The following is a 17,280-nucleotide window of genomic DNA, read 5'->3' as shown; positions in this document are numbered from 1 at the left end:
GAATCGAATTTTACAATCTATAATCTGATTCTCAAGGGAAAGAAGCATAAAGTATGTGTATTTACCCCTGTAACTTGTCAACCGTTTTCTTGCTCACTTATCCGCTTTTTGATAGAATTGGCGTTGACGGCGACTCTGTAGCTCTTCCCTCCTATGAAATATCCCATAAGCAAATGTCAGACTGTGCGTGAAACATGGCGGCCTTCGCGCTATCTCTTCACTCCGCCGAAAGTATCTATAATATACTGTCAATCTTTACTTGAAGAGAAAATTTTTCGACGTTGCCGTGTGAAGGCGAATAAAGGTCGTGTCGATACCAGTCTTGTAAGCGGTCACCGTAGTCGACACATTTTCTGTGATAATCGACTGCCTTTGCTTCCGACACTTGCAAAACAAGCTTTCAAACTACAGCACCAAACTAAAATGTCATACGACAGGCTCTGTCTTACGACACTGTCGCCGAAGGCCGCCATGTATGTATTTTAGTTTTTCTCATAATAAGAGCTGCTGATGTTGAGCTTGTGTGAATTCTGAAAATAGCAAGCAACAATGTCCTAGTAATAACATTTCTGATCAGAAATGGTTTAATTTACACCAAATTGAGGATTTAGAAGTTCTAATTTAGAACGAAATCACATATGTTCATATGGTAGTTATTTGATAATTTTCTTTTTGCTCGAATGTTGTTCTACCGTTTGCGTTGTGTAAGAGAAACGACGCTCTCTTCCCTGTCAGCTCGATGATGATCAGGCCTTCAACGTGTTCATCAAAAAGCACGTAATCCATAGGTCGTCGTACTTGTCCAGCTTTATAAAGGAAACTAATTGATGTGATCAGATCGCCATAAATGGTCTTGAAACCCCTGCAGTGGATCCTCAAATTGAGCTGAAAACCATTGCCTTGGATAATGATACATAATTGCTGCTTGGGCAACAGGAAACAATTGGAATGAGGACAAATGCCTGGAGATCACTCTCGCGTAAAACAGGGTTCCTGGGGGAAAGCCTACGATGTTCCTCACACTCAGTGCAAATGAGATGAAGTAGCTCCATTTGTTGAATCTCTCATTTGTTGTCAGAATAACACAATGGCAATGACTTAACAGATCCTATCCAGGAATTGACTGCACTACAAAGAGCAACTCTGGTCAATGATGATCCAGTCACGCGCTGTGTGTACTTCAACAAGCTGGTTGACACAATTGAATTTCAGCACCGTAGAAGTCCTCACGCACACATCTTGCTATGGCTGAACAAGAATCCCCGGGAAGCAATGCGTGAAAGTATGCCAAAAACTGTAGGTGCAACAGTATTCTTGCCTGTATTACCATCGGCCCTTTTCAGGGTCACCAAGATTTTCCAAAAGAGTTGAATTTCTGAACATGTCCCAACTAAAATTCATATCAAAAGCTTCTTTTCGAGGCAATCATAGTCATACTAAAGAGTATAAACAGAGAGAACCCCGATCAAATTCCTATTACTACACAGATCACAAGTCCTACTGCAGTTAACAAATAACATTTATTATATAAGACCACGTAGTCCGACGGCACCATTGCGTACAACCCCAAAGGGATGTCCCTAGTAGTTTTTCAAAAGTTCTTTCATCGATTTATCATTTAAAGTAAAATATCACCTTAGAACTAAAAAAAAAAAAAGAAAAAAAAAAAAAAAAAAAAAAAATAAAAAAAAAATGGCACCTTTGAATAAAAAAAATCTGTAGAAATCCGTAGATTTGAATAAGTCTATGGAATTGCATAGAAAAAAATCTGGCATCTCTGCGTTCATCAGACAACTTTTGTGAAGTGACACCAGTCTTCAGAATGTTTGCAATGTCTCTCTGAGCTTCAGACCGCAAAACGACTTCCGTAGCAAATCGCAACTCACCTATGAGAAGTATAAAATAGATTTCTTCAAATATTATTATAATGATGATGGAGTAAAATTAACCTACTAGAGCTACATGTTCGCCCACATTCGCTGCTAGACTGTTGAGCAGTTCAGTCGATTTGAATTCTCTCTAGTTTCGTTCGTTCGTTCGCAAGTCGAATTAGCTCCGCGTTGTGTAGTGACGCTCTCGCTGACCCAGCCATGGGTAAGAAATCGCGCGGTAACGCGAGTGCCGGTTTACCGGGAAAACAGACTCTCCCAGGAGACGGCGCGACCACCGAGCCAGCCCAGAAGAAGCAGAAGAAAACCCCATTGCCCATCCCGACAGGCGTTGCGGACCCGCAGCCGGGGCCTCCCGGAACTAAACGACCCAGACCTGAAGACAGCAGCGCCACCGTATCAGCAGCAAAAAAGCTGCTGAGCAACAATCCGTTCTCCGCCCTGCAGAACGGAGCCCAGCCACAGTCGGACCCTGAGACGGTGCCGAAAAAAGTTAAGTTGCCACCCTTCTATGTGAAGGGCTTCCCTCCCGGGCTATGGGAGCAGCTGGATTTCTACATTAAGCAGGGCCTTCGCTGCACCATTCAACGGTGCACGGAAGGCTACAAACTGATGGTCCCGGCCGAAAAACACTTCAACGCAGTTCAGGCCCTCTTGGACAGAATGAAGCTGGAGTACTTCTCCCACGACATCGAGGCCACCAAGCCGCTGAAAGTGGTGCTGCGCGGGCTCCACGACATGGACACCACCACCTTAATGGACGAGATTAAGGCGAACGGCCTCAAGCCGGTCGAAGTCCACAAGATGACCCGCAGCAAGGCCATCAAGTATCGTGACCAGCTCTACCTGGTCCATCTGGAGAAGAACTCCACAACCGTGAAGGATCTCCAGACGACACGCACACTGTTCCACATCGTAGTGAAGTGGGAGCGGTATAAACCCACCCACCGTGGCGTCACTCAGTGCTCGAACTGCCTATTGTTCGGGCACGGCACCAGGAATTGCCGCATGGCCAGCCGCTGCATCAAATGCGGCAAAAACCACAAGATCGACAACTGCGACAGCATCGAGGAAGCCACTCCCACATGCGCCAACTGCGGTGCCGCCCACAAGGCCACGAGTAAGGCCTGTCCGAAGCGGGCCGAATACGCCGAGATCCGGAAGAAGGCCTCGTCCAACAGCCAGCCCGGTCGCAAGAAGGTCCCAGAAAACAACGCGCAGAACTTTCCTCCGTTATCACCGGTCCAATCACGGCCAATTCCAGTGTTGCCGCCTCTCCCGCTCAACCAACAGTTGGCTGCCGCTGCAGTACCCGGTCAAGCCTCCGGCCCATCGACGGATCCCCCTGCTCCGGGATTGGCCGGTACAACCGGTGAAGCTACAGACGATTCTCCGCTGTCAACGGATGAGATCGTCACACTGTTGGCCCAGGCCATCATCATCAAGCGCACCTGCGCAACAAGAACACAACAGCTCCAAGCTATCATCTCCTTCGTCGCTAATTATGGACCGTGAACCCATAAAGATCGCCAACTGGAACGCTCGCTCCGTAGGGGCGAAAAACATTGAGCTTGCAGACTTCCTCCGCAAGCACGACATCGACGTGGGCCTTCTCACCGAGACCCACCTCAAGACCAGTGACAGCTTCTGGCTGCCCGACCACAGCATTGTCCGGCTTGATCGCACCAGCTCCAGGGGGGGCGGTGTCGCGGTCATCATCAAGAAAGGCATCAAGTACTGCACCCTACCCCACTACCGCACTTCCATCATCGAGGCCGTCGGCGTTGAGGTGGAAACATCGACCGGAAACGTCCGGTTCATCGTTGTCTACTGCCCCCGGCAATGTACCGTTAGCAATGGTACAGCACAGCAGTTCAAGAACGACCTTGCCATCATAACCCACACCAATGCCCGCTTTGTAATCGGAGGGGACCTGAACGCCCGGCACGAGGCCTGGCGGAACTACCAGCAGAACCAGAACGGCCGCCTGCTATTTGACCATTCCCAGCATGGTCTCTATTCCGTCTGGTTTCCGGACGAACCAACCTTCACATCACCGACGGGCAACCCATCGACGCTGGACCTGTTCTTGGCAAACACCAGATTAGCCAAGCCGGTTGCCGTCAACGACCTGAGTTCGGACCACCAACCGGTGCTGACCGAGCTGGGCTACAACGTGGCCCCTGCACCGTGCCAGCGGAAGGACTACCATCGAGTCAACTGGGTCCAGTTTCAACGCGTGGTCGACCGCCACATCGACGACAACCCACCGCTCGACACAGACGAGGACATCGACCGGGCCCTGGAGGGTCTCCATCAAGCCATATCCGTGGCTGACGAAGAGTGCGTTCGACGAGTTCCTGTGAGGGGTAAGTTTCAAGCAATTGATTCCCACACCAAACTCTTGATTCGGCTCAGAAATGTTCGTAGACGCCAGTTTCAGCGGACTGGGGATCTGCAGCGTAAATACGAAATGGTCGATCTGAATCGGCAGATCGCTTCCAGAATGGTCTCAATCCGGAACGAGAGTTTCGGGCGGCTCGTTCAGAACCTGGATGACCGTTCCAGACCATTCTGGAAGGTTGCCAAGGTGCTGAAGTCTCACCCCAAGCCCATTCCACCACTTAGAGTCAATGACGAACGGCTTATCACCAACGAAGAGAAGGCCAATGCAATTGGGGAGCACATTGCCCAGTCGCATTTGCTTGGCTCTACAATCCCAAGTCCACTCGAGAACCAGGTTGTGCAGTGCGTCCAGACGTTAGATGCCTCCCCTTGTGCCGTCCCTCCAGAAGAACGGATTACAGAGGAACAAATTTGCTCAGCGCTGAAACACAGTACGAACATGAAGGCTCCCGGGTTTGACGGAATATTCAACCTAGAGTTGAAAAATCTCAGCGCGAGGGTGCACTCGCTGCTGGCTGCCATCCTCAACAGATGCTTGGAGCTGCACTACTTTCCAAGCATCTGGAAGGTGGCAAAAATCATCCCGATCCGCAAACCTGGGAAAGACCCTTCACTACCGTCAAGCTACAGACCGATTAGCCTGCTCTCAGCGCTGAGCAAGCTGTTCGAAAAATTGATCCTCAGCCGATTAAACAAGTTTGTGGAGGAACATGACATTCTTCTTCCGGAACAGTTCGGGTTCCGCAAGGGGCATTCCACCAATCATCAGCTAGTGCGGGTGATGAATAACATCCGAAGTAACAAAGCTGTATCCAAGTCCACAGCCATGGCCTTGTTAGACGTCGAAAAGGCGTTTGACAATGTCTGGCACGACGGACTTATATACAAGCTTTGTAACTCCAACTTTCCACCATACCTTGTGAAAATCACCCGTAACAATCTCCAGCAAAGGTCGTTCAGGGTGTCGTTGAATAGTTCCCTTTCGGGACAATTTCCGATCCCAGCAGGTGTTCCGCAACGGAGTCTGCTGGGACCACTGCTTTACAGCATCTACACGTCGGACATCCCTCCTCTAGGAGACGGTTGCGTGTTCTTTCTGTTTGCAGATGACACCGCGATAGCCGTCAAGGGTAGGATGCCTCGTGAAATTACGAACAAGCTCCAACGATGCCTTGACACCTTTACTGATTATGCCACCACGTGGAAAATCATAATCAACGCCTCGAAAACCCAAGCGATCATGTTCCTTCACAGACAATCATTAAAACTTAAACCGTCTCCCTTCTGTACCGTAATGATGGATGGTACAAGGGTTCGAGTGGTCCACTGATGTTACTTATCTCGGGATGTTGTTCGATGAGAAGCTCCTGTTCCGCTCGCACATAGAGAAAACCCTAGTTAAGTGCTCCGCCTTGGTTAGGTGTTTGTATCCGCTCATTTGCCGCAGATCCCGCCTCTCAAGGCAAAACAAACTGGCTGTTTACAAACAGATCATAGCCCCCGCGATCTTCTATGCCGCCCCGGTGTGGGAATCGTGCGCTCAGACCCACAGGAACAAAATCCAGGTTGCACAGAATAGAGTGTTGAGGATGATCCTAGATCGTCCATTCGACACAAGAATAGCAGACCTCCATCAAGAGGCAGAAATTCCCAAAGTAGATTCAAAAATTGATGATATGACAACTAAATTTATTCAAAAATGCAATCTTTCTGAACATGCTTTAATAAGCAATTTGTACATAAAGGGTGATACGGTCAAAATTTGGTCAATATCAACTTGACGTATTTCTTTCAATTTTGCATTTAAAAAACCTGAACACCCCTCATTTTGAAGGTGTGTGTGTGTAGAATGTTGCTCCTATTTTGATTTTGGAATTCACTCTTCAGTTGTCAAAATGCCGTCCAAGCAAGAAGAGCAGCGTATCAAAATTTTGCTCGCGCATCGCGAAAATCCGAGCTACTCGCACGCAAAGTTGGCAAAATCGCTAAAAGTTGCCAAATCAACTGTTACAAATGTAATTAAAGTGTTTGGGGAACGTTTGTCGACAGCCAGGAAGTCTGGATCGGGGGGAAATCGAAAACCGGAAGCCGCTGAGACGACAAAGAGAGTTGCCGGTAGTTTCAAGCGAAACCCTAGCCTCTCTCTCCGAGATGCCGCAAATAAGCTGGGTGTATCGTCTACAACCGTGCATCGAGCCAAAAAACGAGCCGGACTATCGACTTACAAGGAGGTAGTGACTCCAAATCGCGATGATAAACAAAATACGACGGCCAAAGCGCGATCCCGGAGGCTGTACACGACGATGCTGACGAAGTTTGACTGCGTGGTAATGGACGACGAAACCTACGTCAAAGCCGACTACAAGCAGCTTCCGGGACAGGAGTTTTATACGGCAAAAGGAAGGGGAAAGGTAGCAGATGTTTTCAAGCACATGAAACTGTCAAAGTTCGCAAAGAAATATCTGGTTTGGCAAGCCATCTGTACCTGTGGCTTGAAAAGCAGCATTTTCATAGCTTCCGGGACTGTCAACCAAGAAATTTACGTGAAAGAGTGTTTGAATAAACGTCTGCTGCCTTTCCTGAAGAAACACGGTTGTTCCGTACTGTTTTGGCCGGATTTGGCATCTTGCCATTACGGTAAAAAGGCCATGGAGTGGTACGCCGCCAACAACGTGCAGGTGGTTCCCAAGGACAAGAACCCTCCCAACACGCCAGAGCTCCGCCCAATTGAGAAATACTGGGCTATTGTCAAGCGGAACCTAAAGAAGACCAAAAAAACTGCTAAGGGCGAGCAGCAGTTCAAGGCAAACTGGCTTTCTGCGGCGAAGAAGGTGGACAAGGTGGCTGTACAAAATCTGATGGCAGGGGTCAAGCGTAAGGCCCGGCAATTCGGATTTGGAAAAGTGGAAGCCTAACTGAATATTTTTCCTGAATTTTATACTAATTGAACTTGAAAAAGAAATTTAATTTGATTTTTTAAATAAACGATTTCACCGATTTACACGCGTTTTCCCTTGACCAAATTTTGACCGTATCACCCTTTAGTAGGTTAAGTGTATATAGTAGAGTAGGTTAGTTTTAAGCTGTAAATAGTAGTATTAAGTAGTTTCTCTTCAAATTCTAAAAACAAACAAACCAATCCCACCAAGGTGGTCGACCGTGTACTAAGTCTAGGACTAATTCTGTAAAACAAATTTTGAATTTTGCCCATACTTAAAGATGAAGAAAGCAATTAAATCACTTAGTAAAAATTTATATGGTAATCGTCCAAGTTAAACTAAAATAAAGATCATTTAAACTAAACTACATGTTCGCCGCAAATTTTCAGTTTTGCGACGCTTGGCTCGGTGGAAGTTATCGTCAAACTCATTTGAAGGACGACCACCTTTGTTTCTACCTTCTTCCGATGTTGATGAGTTAGGTCCAGAAAGCACAAGAAAATCTTCGAGCCATTCAGCGTTTGCTTTTAAGAAGCGTTGCTTCATCCATTTCACGTTGTTCCATCGACGCAAGTACTCTCGAAAAAAGATTGAAATGTGTTGCTTACATTCTTCATCAATACATCCTACATATGTTGCAATGAAGTTATTAATTGCAGTACGCTTTTCTTCTGAATCCGGTATAGCATAGACCGCTTCAAAATATTTTTTTCTTTTTAAGAACATTTCTAATTAAATCAAAGTCAACCATTAAATGTAAACAATATTTTTTTTTTTCAATATAAGATCAATTACCTTTTGGTTGAGAACACACTTAACAACTGCTTGTTTTAATCTGTTTTCTTGTTTATAAATTCCTGCCGGATAAAGTACATCGGAAACTTCCAGTAACATGGTCAACATATATAAAATTTTTAAACTACTCTGGTAATCCGTTGACGTTTGAACAAAACTATATAGGAAACTCCGCATCCAAGAGCAGCACAGTACATACTTATGAAATATTTCAGTGTCATACTGAATACCCGAGTAAAACATCTGAGAGAATGTAAATTTTAGTTTATATTGAATATTAAAGCATAGTTCAAATATCATGTAACGCGAAACATTAAATTTGGTATGAAGAATGAAATGCTTCGTATTACGTAATACGTCCTCATAAGTGATTATTAAAATTATTTTCGGGTACGATGATAGGATAAAATGAACCGAAATAACTATTGAGTTGAAATAACTCAAGAAATTGTCAGTCTAAAATTTATTCGGATCCGAAAGATTATTTCACACTTTAGGGGGATTAGTTTGCATTTTTAATAGTTGTCAATGTCAATGGACTCAGCACCCAAAAAATTTACACTATATGTCATTTTCAGTCAGTTTCACTCATATTTTAGGTTTCGTCCGATTTTTGTTCGCAGTTCTCCAATTTAATTGTAATCCTCACCATCCAAAGTATTCTCCTAAAAATTTTAAAGGAATAATGCTCCGGATTCATTTTGATCCACAAATTTCCTCAAAAAATAAAATAAAAAACTAATAAAAATTAAATTAAGGTACTGCCAATCAAATGACCACTAGGGTCAAAAACTGGCATACTTACCCGACTTAGCTAAGATTGTACGACAACAGCACTGAGTGTTCATTAAATGACAATTTGACCGCTACTTCTTTATCTTTCAAGGTAAAATAGAACCACAAACCTGATTAGGTGCTCATTTTTCAGTTATTTGTATAGAGTTCATTGATCAATTCACTGAAAAGTGTGAATCAATATCATAATTAGTCACACCACCTTTCAAGCTCGATTACAAATTGCTTGCAAAAGCATTCTAGCTGTGTGATTCTAATTTGTATGGTAAGCTCATAATAAATGTCACAATTCGTTTCGACAGCACTCATTCGCTCTAGATTATTATCCATTTCCAAAACAGCTAAAAGAAAAATATTCATCTAATACTGTAGCTTATACCACGCACATGCGCCACACAGCATCACACGACCACATCGATAGCACACCGATAATCAGCCGGTCCAATGGATAGCTATGTATTAGCTTGGCCGGCAACAAGCACGTGGGTTTTCGTATTTGAAAGCCGGTATTCACCTGGCTCATGTATAGCATCATAGGAAAGACGATAGAACGTAAACAAACACATCGCAATTTTTGACACACGACCTCCCGGTTGCTGGTGACTGATAATAAAAACGATACTTGAAATTCGGACTGTGAGGTTTTTCGAGCGAAAATATTCAGAAGCATAGTGACATTGAACGTGAACGTGGTCGCTGAGTTGATTTTGTGCGTCTTGTTGTGTGCCATTTTTCGGAAATTGAAGCAAAATGGCTAATCCAAACCAGGAGATCAAGTACACTAAGGTAAGTTGATTTACTCTAATAGTTCTTAAAATCTGAGTTGAGATCGGTTGCGAAGTTATGTCTCGATAGGGGGAAATATTTTCCCACACCTCAATCACGATCAACACGCAACATGGTAATGGGAACAGATTGACATGCATAGTTCACAAGTTGTTGCTGTTTCGAAATCCAGTAGAAAACGTGAGATAATCGTTGTTTGCCGTGATTGCACAGAACCGTCGTTGCAACACACTCCGTGCAAATGTGCATAAGGTAGCTGAATGCTGAGCAAGTAGGAAAATTAGTCAAACATGGCCCGCTTGAGGTATCCTGCTGAGCCCTGTTCAGGCCAAAACAATAATGCTCCGGCTCATTGTCTTTCTTCGAGTGCTTACTCAAGGAGTGCTGCTTGTACAGGAGAAGGGTTTGGAATTACGTAACGTTGGGTTCTTTGTGCGAAAAAGACAAATCGTTTTGGCTGAAGGGCATCGCAGCCTATGTTATCAATATATCTGCTTGGATGATGAAGAAGATTCTTCGAGTTCTGCTGTTGTAACGCATTCCGGGCGAACAGTGTTGCCAGTGCTCAATGAAACATACATCGCAATGTACCGGGAGAAAGCATGGCATCTTTGCTGAAATCATGAGAAAGATCACTAAAAATAGCATCGATTGGGCGCGGTCGATAAATCATTCGGCTCTCGTCACCTCCCGCTCCCATTTTCTTGGTGTGACCCAGCGACCGGGCAGTGTAAGACGTAAAACGTAAGATCTGCGCGGATCGATTTTTATGACCCGAGCATAATTTACATTTTCATCGCCTAAAATGCATAAACAATTTAAAACATTTAATACCTCACTCTTGCGAAGGGTCGCGCTCGCTGGAACCCACTACACTGCTGGAGAGGATTCGCAGGACAGTTATATATCTGCGAGTGCCATCACACTTTTGCGGTCCATCAAGGCGCAGGCATCGCCGGGACTTGCGTCCGGATAACGGACTCAATAAGTTTCGCTTTGGCAATGACGACGACGACGACGAGAGATGGTATCGCGAATTACGACGCATCGCATTACTTAAGTCATTTATCTTGTTCGTGCTCAATGTGTTGCCTTTTTGTCCATCTTTGTTTCTTGCTAAACCAGGGGGCGTTCCTTTGTTGGTGACTTTTGAAGGTTGTGAAGTTGCCGTTTTGTCTCTGAGGAGTAAGAGAAAGATTTAATTTATTTTGTGGAGTGTTCGATTGATCGATAGGGATAGGGTTTTTTGCAAAGGAAACGTTTTTGATGAAGTTTAAGGGTCTTGTTACGCAAGCAGTATATTGAAATGTTTAAAACTCACAGTGCTCTATTGTGAGATTTTGATAATATTATTCATGTTTCCCATTTCCCTTTAGTAATATTTTTAATATTTTAGTTATCTGCCTTTGTAATTCATAAACATTTGAAAGATATTTATATGATCTCCTTGCCCTTGGAAAAAGAAGTGTTTGTATCAATTGCCTTAATATTTTACTTAATATTAACATCTTCAATCTGAACCATGTCATTTTCATTCATCAATTATTGAAAAATAGGATTTTGGTTTGATGCTTGAAGTGTTAATATGCTTGAATAAAAATTATCCTTCGGGTACTACACCAACAACAAAACATTGCACTTGTTTACGCACAATCGGCGATGCAATTAATAACCACATACATTTTGACATCGTCAGCGTAGAACTGCGGGCATCCAGATGGCAGTAGACACAAAAGCTCGTTGACGAAAAGCGAAAACAGAAGAGGTCCCAGATTACTTCCTTGGGGAACGCCGGAAACGTTCGTGAACACTTCAGAACGAGAAGCACCCCAAGTAAAAAAAAAAGTTCTGATAAAAGGCTATTTGTGGCTTAAGCAGCTTGGTTGAAGGCGGTCTATAGAATTCTAAGCAGCCTCATTTTTAAATCGTTATAAGAACTTGAAAATTCCGGTACCATAATTGAAGAGCATTCCAAGCAGCTTCTGGTGGAACTTGAACGGAACTTTTAGAAAATAAATTAGAAAAAGGTTTTTGTCCTCTACACCAATTCTATATTTAAGTTCGAACTTTTATGAAAGTTATTTCTAAAGGCAGGTATTAATGTGTATTGATTTATCAGCATTAGTAGTAGAATTGGAGCTATTTGAAGGATTGTCCCAGTCCTTCTGCGTGAGAACTCCAGCACGAACCGCTACGTCATCTGAGATATATTAAAGTGAGCTGTTGTCCCGCCTTCTGTTGGTGTTTCCAGTGCTAGCTGACTGACTTGAATACGAAACACAACACTTTGAAGAACTTTAAATTGGTATTTGCCTGCAATATATTCCAACACACTTGTGGCGCAGTAAAGGGTGATACGGTCAAAATTTGGTCAAGGGAAAACGCGTGTAAATCGGTGAAATCGTTTATTTAAAAAATCAAATTAAATTTCTTTTTCAAGTTCAATTAGTATAAAATTCAGGAAAAATATTCAGTTAGGCTTCCACTTTTCCAAATCCGAATTGCCGGGCCTTACGCTTGACCCCTGCCATCAGATTTTGTACAGCCACCTTGTCCACCTTCTTCGCCGCAGAAAGCCAGTTTGCCTTGAACTGCTGCTCGCCCTTAGCAGTTTTTTTGGTCTTCTTTAGGTTCCGCTTGACAATAGCCCAGTATTTCTCAATTGGGCGGAGCTCTGGCGTGTTGGGAGGGTTCTTGTCCTTGGGAACCACCTGCACGTTGTTGGCGGCGTACCACTCCATGGCCTTTTTACCGTAATGGCAAGATGCCAAATCCGGCCAAAACAGTACGGAACAACCGTGTTTCTTCAGGAAAGGCAGCAGACGTTTATTCAAACACTCTTTCACGTAAATTTCTTGGTTGACAGTCCCGGAAGCTATGAAAATGCTGCTTTTCAAGCCACAGGTACAGATGGCTTGCCAAACCAGATATTTCTTTGCGAACTTTGACAGTTTCATGTGCTTGAAAACATGTGCTACCTTTCCCCTTCCTTTTGCCGTATAAAACTCCTGTCCCGGAAGCTGCTTGTAGTCGGCTTTGACGTAGGTTTCGTCGTCCATTACCACGCAGTCAAACTTCGTCAGCATCGTCGTGTACAGCCTCCGGGATCGCGCTTTGGCCGTCGTATTTTGTTTATCATCGCGATTTGGAGTCACTACCTTCTTGTAAGTCGATAGTCCGGCTCGTTTTTTGGCTCGATGCACGGTTGTAGACGATACACCCAGCTTATTTGCGGCATCTCGGAGAGAGAGGTTAGGGTTTCGCTTGAAACTACCGGCAACTCTCTTTGTCGTCTCAGCGGCTTCCGGTTTTCGATTTCCCCCCGATCCAGACTTCCTGGCTGTCGACAAACGTTCCCCAAACACTTTAATTACATTTGTAACGGTTGATTTGGCAACTTTTAGCGATTTTGCCAACTTTGCGTGCGAGTAGCTCGGATTTTCGCGATGCGCGAGCAAAATTTTGATACGCTGCTCTTCTTGCTTGGACGGCATTTTGACAACTGAAGAGTGAATTCCAAAATCAAAATAGGAGCAACATTCTACACACACACACCTTCAAAATGAGATGTGTTCAGGTTTTTTAAATGCAAAATTGAAAGAAATACGTCAAGTTGATATTGACCAAATTTTGACCGTATCACCCTTTATTTAGCAATCATAGATCGCATACCGTATACCCGGGTTCGAATCCAGGAAATTACTCTTTAATTTTATTTATGTTTGGATAGAATGTTGATGATGTTTTCGTGCCACTGATCATTTCATATTTACGTACATTAAATTTTGTTACTAATAAACACTTGTGCAGATTGCTTCATGTGGCTTGAAAGTTCTGTCGGAACTTTATTTGAACTTTATGGAACTTGAAAGTTCTGTCAGAACTTTATTCGAACTTTATGGAACTTGAAAGTTCTGACGGAACTTTATTTGAACTTTATGGAACTTGAAAGTTCTGTCAGAACTTCATTCGAACATTATAGAACTTGAAAGTTCTGTCGGAACTTTATTTGAACTTTATGGAACTTGGAAGTGATTTTAATCGTTGAATGCAGAACTTTTGATTGCTTGGGTCCAATCTTAACGCAAAGCGTTTACCTTAGATTTTAACCACGAGATGAAGGATCCAGACCCTCCGAGTTTCTCAAGCTTGCTCAAAAGAATGTTAAGGTCTACTAGGACAAATACAGCCTTGTGATTAGTGTAAACAGCGTCGATTTGTCCATCAGAGTCCATTTTCCGAACGCAGAGAGACAAGAATTCGGTTTTGGGTAGAATCAATGCTGAGCCGTGGAGATAAAATTTTTACAAGAGCTGAAGAGCGCCTCATTGATGATGATCTTGAATACTTTGGAGCAACAACATAGTGCTGTGATGCCTCTGTAATTTTGGACATTCCTATTATCGCCTATCTTGTGGACGGGGAACATATACAGATTAAATAAATTCACAGACAGATTAAATAAATTCACCAAGAAAGTGAGCAACGACTCCGATCACAGCTTCAGAACGGGCGCTGGAATGCCGAGAGTTTCAACCTTTGAAGAGCTAGATTGACGGTATGTTCACTGATGTGAAACGGACGGAGCACAAATGCATCTATTGGAGAATCGCTTATAGCAATCGTGACTTGATTTGGTGACGAATCTACCTTGGTCCGTAGTCCTCGAACATTCTGGTAGTACTAGGTGGGGTGAACGGTAACCTCCTTGGCGGTGCTGTAAATTCTCAAAATCAATTGAACATTTTTGATGAAAATGTGAAAAGCAGCTATCCGCTATCACAGGGGACCTCCTTTGAATGGGTGACATCAGTTGCTTAGTCATTTGACGAAGGCATGGATCATTCTCATTTGAGAAACGCTTGATATCATTCAATTGAGTGTAAACCTACACATAAACGGAGCTCTGGTCGCCATTCCGGCGAAAATGCTAAGCCAACCCGACACCAACCTGACTTCTACCAAAACCCAAACCGATTTTGACCCAACATTGACCCGGGTGACTCGGGTCGACTTGTCTGTTCGGGTTTGCTGGGTTTCTTCCATACTCCTTTGTCGTATATCATATGATAGTGAGTGACTCAATTGACAGTGACGATGAGCTTCGAATGAGAAAGGGGCTCTTCAAATTATTGTCATGTGAGAATTCGGTTTCACAGAATTGATTGAATGGTTGTATTGGTTCATCTTCAATCGAATGATATGAAAATTAATGAAAAATATTTTGTTTTTTTTTTTTAATGTTTTCCACCTTTATGATCCCGTCCGGAAAGTAATTTTTCGGAAGGTCTGCAAAATACTACTCGATGATTTCCTTACGTGAGCTGATTTTTTTTATTGATGGGCCATCTTTTGTGGTTTGCGAAGAGATAATAATCTGAGGGAGCCAAATCGGGCGAATACGGGGGATGGGGATGTAATAATATTCATCTGTCCTTATATCTGTGGTCCTGTACGCTCCCTTTTATGCACTGTCGCAGGGCGTACTAACAAATTCATACGTAGAGCTAGCGTAGGACCGCGTCACTCCGTCATCGTTACAAGCCAGTTCATTTTGTACTACCAAGCTGAATAAACGTACAGTAAATTTCTTTGTTCCGACACTTAAAACATGGTATCAGAAGAAAAGTAAATTTCGCAAATTAAAGTGAAACGGATTCGAATAGCATATTTGATACGCTGTCTGTTAAATAGATCGCAGAAAGGGGTGAGAAAGTTGAAAGATGTCAAGAATGACATCCGGATTCGACCTTCGATTGTGGAGATGTACAATACGCTGTATCCCAACAATGGAAGCATCGAGAACATGTTTGGGCAAGAGTTTTGCCGCAAGACGACGATGAACAAGCGGGAAACGAAAGCGGTAATGGGGAAGAAGAAGAAAGTTGGCTGATGTCCACGAGAACATTACATGCACACTTTTAGAAGTTATTTCAGCTTTCGACTATTACGGCTTGCGACGCAAAAACGTTACGATGGCGTTACGACGCCTCGTTCAAATTTAATTTGATAACGCAGAAGGAAAAACAATCTTTCGCCGACTTAGAGACAGAGCTGGGCACCCAAAGCCAGTTCTGTGAATTCAAATGCTCTGCTTGCCAAGTTCCATATGCTGATCGTATGCTCCGCGATACGATTATCATCGGAGTGCATGATAAACTTCTGGACGCGAAGGATGAAGCTGCTACAGAAAATCGGTTGCTGCTGGACAGAAAGGATATTGTGATGGAAGTGAAGGCTGTCGACAAAACGGAGGGTACCAAACTGAATGAGGGGATTCAGGAAGTGGCTGCAATCAATCGCAATAACAAGTGCTACAATTGTGGTCATCCGTACGTGCGTAACCTATGCGTGCGACGATGTGGGTCACTTCAGGAAATGCTGCCGTAAGAGAACATCCAAGGATGGAGATAATGTCAAGACAACGAGGACGGAACCAAAATTCTCATCCGGAAAAGCAGTGTATTCTGTTAACTGGTGTGACGCAGTTAATGTTTTATGTTTAGGTCAGGTCGGCAGTGCATATGATAATGATGTTTATGTTAATTTCCTTAATGATCCCTATAGATTAAGCGCTAACGTCCATAAACCATCCCAAGTAACAATCCAGTAACCGTTTAGCATCCACTCTGACTTATGATGGTTGTATAACGGCAATGAACAATCCATTTAGTTTAAATATAGCATTTTAAAGTGTGAAACATTCCTGCTTGGTAATTCAGCTTTTTGCTGTTTTAAAAACCTTTTATAGTCTGGCAAGAAAGTCAAAAACTGTTATCAATCCCTCCTTAAAACTGTTCTGTAATTCAAGCATAAACGTCATTAGCAATTGATTATTAATGTCATGATAAAATACTTTCTAAACGTGTTTTATCATTATAAAAGAAACCATAAAACAATTAGGTTTTGCATTAGAGTCAAAAGCATTTAATGTTGCTTTTTAGCCTTTTTAAAAAGCATCATTAACTCCCCAAATACTTTGTTTACAAATTGAGCTTAAAAGATGGTTCCTCATAGTTAATAAATGCCAAATTTATGACAAGGAAATCTCGAAGGATAGACGAAGTAGGATGAAAAAATAAAGTCAATTTCAGATAAATTTACTTCTTTAGAAGAACCACCACACCACCAACGACTGACCATCTTGTCGTGACCTGGCCGGGGTTTCAAGCCTCGGCCATGTGTCTTAACAAAGACCAGTATCTTCCATTGAAGTAACTCAGGCTTCAAATCATTAATTTCTCATAACTCAGAATTAAATCAGCTTCAAATTACTAAATCATCTTCCATTGAAGCATCTCCGATTTGCAAGCTTTCACTTCACGTTATTTCAAACTCATTTTCCCTCAAAGTAACCCTGATTCCAGCATTTTAAATGCTCCAATCACCATTTGATTTATTTAAAATAATGCATAAACTACACTCAGCGACTAATTGTTTGAGTTTACCAGGCTCTTAGTACACAGAATAGTTCCAGAACTAAAGGAACATCATCTAATTATGCATCCATCTTCTATTGCAGCATCTCCGACTTCCAAACTCCATTTTTAATAACTCAATCTCGTTTCTCAAGACAGCACTATATTTATTTAAAATAATTATCAAACTACACTCAGCGACTAACTATTTTAGCTTACCAGGCTCTTAGTGCAAAGAATATTTCTAGAACT

General features: G+C 43.1%; 1 protein-coding gene across 1 annotated transcript in view; it reads left to right on the top strand.

The window, feature by feature from the left end:
- The first annotated feature begins 9,503 nt into the window (after nucleotides 1-9,503).
- The window catches only part of LOC135706775 (retinal dehydrogenase 2-like), a 44,759-nt gene continuing 36,982 nt past the window's right edge, over nucleotides 9,504-17,280 (top strand). The window contains exon 1 of the mRNA XM_065228430.1: nucleotides 9,504-9,610. Within this exon, the coding sequence (XP_065084502.1) occupies nucleotides 9,575-9,610 (36 nt within the window). The 5' untranslated portion in view covers nucleotides 9,504-9,574. The remainder of the gene's footprint in view (nucleotides 9,611-17,280) is intronic.

Source organism: Ochlerotatus camptorhynchus, unplaced genomic scaffold (genome assembly GCF_037179485.1).
Source record: "Ochlerotatus camptorhynchus isolate MF236.1 unplaced genomic scaffold, CSIRO-AGI_Acam_v1.1 ptg000290l, whole genome shotgun sequence".
NCBI classification, from domain to species: Eukaryota; Metazoa; Arthropoda; class Insecta; order Diptera; family Culicidae; genus Ochlerotatus; species Ochlerotatus camptorhynchus.
This window is presented reverse-complemented; position numbering and strand designations above follow the sequence as displayed.